The 9,688-nt window shown below is 42.6% G+C and overlaps 1 protein-coding gene across 2 annotated transcripts; it reads right to left on the reverse strand.

The window, feature by feature from the left end:
* Positions 1–1,927: 1,927 nt before the first annotated feature.
* Positions 1,928–9,421, reverse strand: LOC135482642 (annexin A7-like). Of its 2 annotated transcripts, XM_064762892.1 has the most exons (16): positions 9,388–9,421; positions 8,968–9,007; positions 8,233–8,362; positions 8,021–8,094; positions 7,573–7,737; positions 6,942–7,064; positions 6,493–6,772; positions 6,117–6,211; positions 5,652–5,765; positions 5,467–5,557; positions 5,194–5,294; positions 4,997–5,072; positions 4,400–4,575; positions 4,086–4,161; positions 3,646–3,758; positions 1,928–2,828 (listed from the first exon to the last, which is right to left on the reverse strand). In XM_064762892.1, the coding sequence occupies exons 2-16, from the start codon at positions 8,968–8,970 to the stop codon at positions 2,703–2,705; spliced, it is 1,743 nt and encodes a 580-aa protein (XP_064618962.1). In that variant the 5' UTR covers positions 8,971–9,007; positions 9,388–9,421; the 3' UTR covers positions 1,928–2,702. The 2 variants fall into 2 exon arrangements, with proteins under 2 accessions (XP_064618962.1, XP_064618954.1); XM_064762884.1 differs by lacking the exon at positions 9,388–9,421 and having other exon boundaries at positions 8,968–9,112.
* Between the last annotated feature and the right edge of the window lie 267 nt (positions 9,422–9,688).

Raw genomic sequence — 9,688 nt, forward strand, 5'->3', positions numbered from 1 at the left:
TTGCCCAGAGCAAGCACTGATCTGTCTTCAAGATGGGTTGTTCTCCCTGTACACATTCGTCCACAGCTGCACTGATCTGTCCTCAAGATGAATTGTTCCCTACCATCGCCCAGAGCAAGCACTGATCTGTCTTCAAGATTGATTGTCCCCTAATACACCATCACTCAGAGCTAGCACTGATCTGTCTTCAAGATGGGTTGTTCACTACCATCACCCAAAGCTAGCACTGAACTGTCCTCAAGATGGATTGTTCCCTACCATCGCCCATATAGCAAGCACTGATCTGTCTTCAAGATGGATTGTCCCCAAATACACTATCGCCCAGAGCTAGCACTGATCTGTCATTAAGATTGATTGTCCCCTGATACACCATCGCCCAGAGCTAGCAATGATCTGTCTATGGTTGTTCCCCCGTACACATTCGTCCAGAGCTGCACTGATCTGTCTTCAAGATGGATTGTTACGTTGTCCCATGATACACCATCGCCCAGAGCTAGCAGTGATCTGTCTTTGGTTGTTCCCCCGTACACATTCGTCCAGAGCTGCACTGATCTGTCTTCAAGATGGATTGTAACCCTGTTCACCATCGCCCAGAGCTAGTACTGACCTGTCTTTACTATTGATTGTCCCATGATACACCATCGCCCAGAGCAAGCACTGATCTGTCTTTGGTTGTTCCCTTGTACACATTCGTCCAGAGCTGCACTGATCTGTCTTCAAGATGGATTGTAACCCTGTTCACAATCGCCCAGAGCTGGTACTGTTCTGTCTTCAAGATTGATTGTCCCCCGATACACCATCGCCCAGAGCAACCACTGATCTGTCTTTTGGTTGTTCCCCTGTACACATTCGTCCAGAGCACCACTGATCTGTCTTCAAGATGGATTATTACCCTGTTCACCATCGCCCAGAGCTAGTACTGTTCTGCCTTCAAGATGGATTGTCCCCTAATACACCCCACGTGACTTCATCGACGAGTGTGCGAAATCCTTTTGTTCGGCCTCATTCAGCCTTTTGCCCCGAGAGGGGAGGAGAATGGCTGCTCCCCAGCTGTCCCGTTCTAGGAGACAAGACCACAATGGATTTTTTAAGCCTTTAAGCAGTTAAATTGTCAATGTTTGACCGCGACGCATCAAATACTGCGTGGGGTTGTGAATCTGAAATTTAGATTATGTTATTCCGGAGAGTCGGGCAAGTAAATGGTGAAAAATAAACTGGTAGTTGACCACAGGAATTTTTTTTTTTGATAATCGACAAATTAGACAGACTTTGATATTTCCACTCTTCAGCCAACTGGCAGAAAAACTCAAAACACGCCCCCTATTACCCAATTAGCAAAATTCGAAATTAATTTTTTCATCAAATAATTTCTTTATATCTGTAGACTTGCCACAGCAAATATTTTTTCAAAACCTCTCCAAATATGTACTTGAGAGTTAAAAGCATGCACTCGTCTAATTGATAGGCCTAGTTCATACATTAGAAATAGCGTCGTCAGCTTTCTTAAGACGTTTGCTTTGCCCACCCACCCACCCTAGTTCTCCGTCCTTTCGCTTTTCTGCTTTTGCAGATGTCGTGCTCAGTTCCTCCCAATACTCTTCCTCATGAGCACACGATTGGATGGAGTCACGTGGGGTGCTATCACACCATCGCCCAGAGCAAGCACTGTTCTGTCCTCAAGATGGGTTGTTCCCCAGTACACCATCGCCCAGAGCAAGCACTATCTGTCCTCAAGATGGGTTGTTCCCCAGTACACCATCGCCCAGAGCAAGCACTGTTCTGTCCTCAAGATGGGTTGTTCCCCAGTACACCATCGCCCAGAGCTAGCAATGACCTGTCCTCAGGATGGGTTGTTCCCCAGTACACCTTCGCCCAGAGCTAGCAATGATCTGTCTTCAAGTCTCACTATTAAACAATACAAAAAAAATTCTTTTTCCAAAGCTTTGAATTTTATTCCTGAAGTTTGAATGAACAGTAAAGGGGTACAGTCAGGAGTAGATTGAACTTACGAACGTCTCTTGTATACTATAGAGTATATCAATTACGATGACAGCAAAATGTTTTAATTGACATGAATAAAGACTAGCAAATGCTTTTATCTAAATCTCCATGTACATTTACACTAGGCCTTCCTGTACAAAACCGGAGTAAAAGCATTTGCTAGTCTTTATTCATATCACCCATTCATTCACTTCGATTCAAGCTCAGTATACATGAAACAGATAGTATCACAACAATAGCCATAACAAGAGTGTTTGTACAGTCTTCAACAAAAAGGACGGATAAAAAGTTGCATATAAATATACGTACACGCATGCATATCTGGTAAAATAGATATAACATAAAGAACATATGGACAAATGTAAAATACCAAGAATAATATACAGATACGCCGACAGAATTTGTTCCTTTAAACCTGATTTAAACTGGACGGCAATCTAAGCTGTGCAATACATCAGCTATCTTGGGTTTCGATTTTACTTCGTTACCAGAGTTGTAGAATAAATTTATAACTCGATTATGTAGGCTACATGTACATAATCAGACAACATTTATGTCTAAGCCAAGTCAAGACTTTACCAATCAACAATTGCACGGGGGTAATGGAACAGAACATGAATTACAGCATGGACATGATAATCTATCCTAGATAGAAGGTAAAACAACTTCCTTGCGAGTCTGCACCGAGCTCATTATCAAGTTTAGTCCCGTCCAACAATCTGCAACAAGATCCTCTTGAAGTCGCCACTGGTGTCATCCTTGATCCAGTTCCACAAGGTCTGTTTGGTCAACTCCAGGAAGCACTGCTTGATCTGGACCAAATCGATCTGGAAAATAGGTAGAGTTATCACAGTAGTCGGTATCAACCTGACTTAAAGCATGAAAATCCCATTGAAGCTTGAATTCCTGCTCCTACTTCTCACAGATCCAAGAGTCTGAGAAAGAGGAACGTGTCATTTCGTCAATCATCCTATGATTTCATGGTGTATTGCAAAGAAGTTTTTCAAATAAGGAGGGTGCTGTCCCAAGACACCTACCCCAAATTCGGGCACAAGTATTCTTAAATTGTCATTTCATCACTGCACAGTTGTCTTTCCTAGAGAACAAGTAGGAATCAAATCCAATCAAGGCAGCAACAATGATTACCACACTCTGTCAAAGTTTTGTCAATGCCAATTAACACCTTTCGCGCCGAACCACGTAGATCTACGTGGTTCAAATCCCCCCTCTATGAGCTGGTTATCGAAGTCTCATGGACTCAAAGAACGCCATCGCCATCTTCAGGGCAAGATAAAAACTGAAAAGACCAAACGGTCGTTTTTAAGTTCCTACCGTGCCCTGAAGATGGCGATGGCGTAGGTCAGAACTTTAAAAGACTTCATGAAAGAACTATGCCATCGCCATCTTCAGGGCAAGATAGAAACTGGAAAGACCTCTTCTTGTCTTTTCAGTTCCTACCTTGCCCTGAAGATGGCGATGGCGTAGTTCTTTCATGAAGTCCATGAGACTCCGATAACCAGCTCAAAGGGGAGGGGATTTGGGCCACGTAGGTTCGGCGCTGAAGGTGTTAATATGATCCGAGAACTCCCACCTAACTGAAAGTCACAGGGATGTACCATGGCCACTTTTCGAAATGATACTCACCTCCGAACGTGAGACAATAATTCTGATGAGTGTCTTCTCATCAGTGCCAAGACCCTTCATAGCCTTCTTCAGGCGTTCAGCAAAGAACATCGGACGGTTCTTGATGTTCATCACTGAAACAGACAACAGAAATACTAAGTCTTAAATCAAAATCGAGCCAAAGCATACCTGATATATGTCAAATCCTTGCAAATTATACAGATTCAACAGAGACTATAAGATAACCAAATGTGGCACCCACACTGTGACACTGTAAAGTGTAATAATCCACAAAATGGTCTTGCTCCAGTAGGCCTACACCCAGCCCAGCAGTGCTTGTTAGTTGCAGGATAACTGGGCCATGCAGTTACAAATCACCTCCTAATTCCAATAGTGACTGGACTTTTCGATTTATAATTGGCAACAGTGTGTAACAGGGCTAGATGAGTTATCAAACTTACCAATAGCTCTCAGGGCAGATTTATAGTCACCAGAAGTTTCGCGATCAACTGAGTTGATGATGTCACGCTGGGAGAGCTGAAATAACACAGATTGATTTTTAAAATACTGCGAGTAATTGTGGTAGACACTCTGGAAAATGACTCCAAATGCAAAGCAAACAACAAAGACAAAGGGAATACCCAACTTAATACAAAGGCCAAACCCCCACAATATGAAATCATAGAAATTAACTTCTGCACTTCTGAAACTGATTCCTTCAACTTCTCAAAGACTATATTTGTGTCGACTCCTGGACGTGCGAATGTTTACTTACTGACACATAATCCTGGTAGATGGCTCTGAGAGTATAGTAGTCTCGCACGGAGAAGATAAGGTTGAACTCTTGTTCATCTGTGCCGAGCCTCTTCTCTCCAGCATCAAACAGGCGTTTAGCATCACGCTTCACCTTTGCCTTGTTGACAAGCTTCGCATAGTTCACCTGCCACATGCCTACAGAGAAACAGTATAACAGTAACTCGCACAGAGAAAAAGTCTAAAGCATGTTATACCTGACACAAGACTTGCATTCATTATCTGCGACTCTTACCATGGTTTTGTTGATTATAAAGTCCAAATACAATCCATTTAGTAGAATCAAATATAAACTGAAAGAAATCGATCAGCTAGGAAGCACGGTAGCATAGTGGTTTGACAGCAGCAGGACTTCTGACCTCAAGGTTGTGGGTTCCAATGCCTATCTGTCTTAGAGCCATTCTTTCTGCGTCAACAGTTTGATTGTCAAGAGCATGCCATGGGTAGTTGCGTCTCGACATCCCCCCCAAGCACTCGAGAGGTGAGAGCAGGATAGACTTGGAAAAGCGCTATCAATGCCAATTTTAAACTTTGACTTCATAACAAATAGCTTTTATACCTGTGTGCACATCATTCATTACAAGTTCCTCCACAGCTGCTTCAAGAGCCTCCCTTGAGATGATGTCACGGTTACCCTAGGAAGAAGGAAGTTGGAGGCAGTAAATATAACTGTGTTAGTATGTTTTTGAAACAGGAGAATGAATGAATCTCTATTTGAAGGAAAGGCAGCTAGCAATTTACATCGAGTGTGCATACCTGAGCAGCTGCCACAAGAAGCCTCTTGAAGTCACCGCTGGTGTCATCAACAATGTCCTTGTCAAGAAGTGTGTCAGCTTTCTTCCTATTTGGACTAGCAACTGAAATGAAGCAAACAAACATGTCGAAGGCCTGTTTATCTGTGCTACTACATATCTGTTTCTTCGCTTACTTTCACGTCTATATGTTTAGCAGATGTAACGGAGCTTTTATTATCTGACACATCAGATAAACATGTTTATATATATATATATGTCACTTAAGGCATCTTACCGTCAGCGTAAACGTTCCTCATTTCCTTCAGCTGAGCATTGGTTCTCGTCATGAGAATCTCAATGAGCGACTCCTCGTCAGTCCCCAAGCCCTGAAATGAAGCACAAATTACGTCTCAAGTACATATAAAGGCAATAGAGTCCCGGATTTATAGGATTAAACCAGAATTACAAATTGTAACTCACATAGATTGCTTCCTTTACGGACCAGGCATCGTAAACAGCTGGCTTCACAAACATTCCCATAACAGATTCCCTGAAGTCGCCGCTCAGCTCACTGTGAATATCATCAATCAGATCCTAGGGAATAAAAGGACAAGTTTTCATTAGGCATGTCAGGTGAAACACGATATCAGTTGTACTCCCTTTCCCAAGTGACATAAACTATGAGCTGTGCCAGTAGCTCTCCCAATACACCGGATGGATAACTCATTCTCTTAACGTGTGGACAATTTCCACATGTAACCTGGTTCTAGGTTAAACCCAAGACATGATGATAAGAAGAAAACGCATCACACCTTATCGAGCCCATGACAAACGAATGCTCCACGGAGCCATCATGACAAGCAGAATGCTGCACCTTCCTGCATTTCTCTAAGAAGCACTGTCTCTCTCAGCAGCTGATCTATGACAAATCACAATCTGACTCACCCTGCCATACATAGTCTTGAACTTTTTCTTCAGCTCCTGTCGTTGAGTATTGTTGCGGGTGGTGACCACGTGAATGATGGCCGCCTCATTGGTTCCTAATTACACCAAAAGAATAGATAAGCAAGACAAACATTAATGGAAGCAGTCGACTCAACTTTCAGAGTATCTCACAAGAGGAATTCCTCACTGTGGACTTGATCTTATCCCAGCATGGGTCACAAAGACCTGCAGATGGTGAAAATGATCGCACAGCTGATGACCTATGTGGCATCATTGCTAGAAGTAAGTAAGTAGTGCAGAGAACTATTCTTAACAATGAAGCAAAGCTCACAGACTCGTATACCAGATAAGAGACCGTTGAAAACTGAGTCCTTACCAAGCCCCTTCATTGCTTTTCTGAGGTATTCACAATCAGCCTCTGCGTCCCACGGCTGTGAAACCAACTCAGTTTGTCTCTCCTTTGCATAGAAAGTCACCACCGGATCGTCAGCGGTATACTTCTTGTACTCTTCTATCGTTCCTTGGGTGATGTCGAACGTGCCACTCACATCTTGGCGTCTCATCATCTCATCAATGAAAGCTTGTTTCACTTTCTCCTTTATTCCTTCATTTTCTTCCAACTTCGCTGCAAGTTTGTCAGCCTTTTCCTTAGCAAGCTGTAAACACATTATAACTTTATTAAAATCTTGTGGATGGAACCATTTCAGGGCCAAGAAACGAAAGTTCATGTACTGGTGGAATGAATCCGGCACACTAGAATGCTGATGAATCAAAGCATATACTGGTGCATGACTTCACGTCTCTCGTCTCCGGCTTTTGCCTTACCCTTGCTTCTTCTTTTGGGTCGTAGTCATCTTCTTCCTCTTCTTCTTCTTCTTCCTCTTCCTCCTGAAACCTACGGCGACGCCCCTTCTTGCCTCGACGCCCTTTCTTACCCTTGCGTCCTTTCTGAAAAACGGTTTAAAGATCATAAGATTACAGCACCGGGTAAACACTATGTTCACTTAACACCTTCAGCGCCAAACCAACGTCATGACGTGGCCCAAATCCCCCTCCCCTTTGAGCTGGTTATCGGAGTCTCATGGACTTCATGAAAGAACTACGCCATCGCCATCTTCAGGGCAAGGTGGGAACTGAAAAGACTAGAAGAGGTCTTTCCAGTTCCTACCTTGCCCTGAAGATGGCGATGGCGTAGTTATCTCATGAAGTCCATGAGACTCCGATAACCAGCTCAAAGAGGGGGGATTTGGGCCACGTAGATCTACGTGGTTCGGCGCTGAAGGTGTTAAAGAAAGTGTGGTCATCACAAGAGGTCAATCAAAATATGAGACGTGCTTACAGGACCGGTCTATTCTCTGATGCAGATACAGCGCACCATCACTGTTGATAATAGATCCTGCCCATCTAAGTTGATCAAATGAATCTACCGTCTATCATTATGAGTTAGTTTCCCCACCTTCCTCCTGTAATCATCTTCATCATCTTCTGATTCAGATTCTGAGATGAGTCCCATCTTTTTGTACATTTCCCACTGAACCATCTGCTGGGACATGGTATTCATCTGGGCGTTCATCACAGCGGCATGGGCTGATGGCGGCATCACAAGCTGCTGGGGTGGCGCCTGAGAAAGATTTATACGAAGTGTCACCATTTATGAATATGCAAAGTATAAGAGTTTTCATAAGTGAATGGGAAAACATAAATCTGACCTAAGGTCAAATAAATTTGGAGTGAACGCGTGGGAGTGACATTTAGTGTCCATTTAAGATGACTCTTATAGAGCCTAACCAATCAATTAGGGGATGAACCATATAGTGTAACCATAAAACAGGAGGGACTGAGCCATGGCACAACCTCAGGTAGTATGATCTGATAGAAAAATGCTGTGAGAAGTTAAAGCCTACCATTTGGCCACCACCATATGCCATCTGCATGGACTGCATGTTTTGAGCACTATAATTTGGACCCATATTATATGCTGGAAAGAAAATAAGACCAGAGTTAAGATATTTCTTTTTTGAAAGTGCCATTTTCTGATGAAATAGACTACTGATTGAATGAATGGAATGAAACAGTTAAGCAGACTTTAAAAGTTTTTGAAAAACCAACCACCTACCGGACAAGCCTCCTCCGTAACATCCCCCTCCGTAATTAGGTTGGGGCATCCCGTATGGAGCCATGGCGGCATTGGCTCCAAATACACCACCAGGGGGCGGGCCTCCTCTATACTGCTGAGGGTAGTTACTCTGGAATTGAGAGAATCAGCTATAAAGCTATAGGCCGGACTTGATAAGCCACTGGATCAATGATCAATAGTCAGGTTGGTGAATTCACAGATGATGATTATAATCATTGCCTACCATCTCCACAGCTTAATTCAAGTTCAAATCAAAATCTGTCCCAGAAGATTTTTTCAACAAAATTACTCTGTACTTTTCCAGAGGACTTTGCAAGGAGGCACCAGTAATATTCTATCAGCCGTACAGTCACACTCACAGGACCTGGTGGAAAAACAAAGTCCTGTTCTGACGTACATGCACGTCTATAAACCAAAGAAACGTCATGTCATTTCAGTGCAAATCATACTAGTCTGTATGCGACAATGGAATGAGAAAACAGCTGGGCCATAATGTAAATAAACATAGAAATTGTTGATCACGTCAGGGTTAAGAAAGGAATTTGCTTTCGACGATTTTCTCCTGTATTCAAAATCTCCATGTGTGAGTCTAGTTGGTCTAGGCCCAGCATACACATGTTCATGTTGGTAATTGATAATGCTGAAGACTGAATTCACTACAGAAGCAGGTTAACATGTAATATGACACATTTCTCAGATAACCCTCCTACTCACCATAACTGTAGGCCTAGCTAGTAGCTGTAGTTCAAACGTCCTGAAAATAAGCCAAATGTACGATCAATCATTCATATACCACTCAGTTGAGTATATCCATAACCTCACTTAATTTGTATTTTTGATGGACAGAGAGATTATTATAAAATGACATGACACTACTGAGCATTCTCCCATCCTTCTTAGTAACCCAGTGAGAAAAAAGGCCACACAATACATTGTATACAGGTAACACACACACTTTGAATGATTGCGTGCATAGCAACCGCAAGGTAATGTGGTGTTTTCACAGAATTTGCGGCTCATGAATAACTATTTACGAACACAATAGATTATCCTTAGTAACATATCCATAACTAACACAGAAAAACGAAAATTTCAAAGAGAAATTGGAACAAAAAACGTGGAAGAAACACTTACAAGAAAGACACCACAAATTAATACCATTTGACAGATGTTCCTCTAATACTGGAGAGCTCTTGTGTCGTCTGCTCGAAGGAACTTTTTGGGCGGGAAATTCAAAATTCGATTTAGTGGGCGAATCCAGGAGTTTGTTTGGTAAATTCCCAAAAGTTACTGGTCAAACTTCAAAGAACTTTTCTCAGAAAAGGGAAGGACACCATTCCTGTCGTCCAGACATAACCAGTGATTTTCAATATACTCCTCCACTCGATATTTCGTATAAGGTTGTAAGCGAGCTATTAAAGAGTATAGCAAAAAC

The sequence above is a fragment of the Lineus longissimus genome, chromosome 1 (assembly GCF_910592395.1).
Source record: "Lineus longissimus chromosome 1, tnLinLong1.2, whole genome shotgun sequence".
Lineage (NCBI taxonomy): Eukaryota > Metazoa > Nemertea > Pilidiophora > Heteronemertea > Lineidae > Lineus > Lineus longissimus.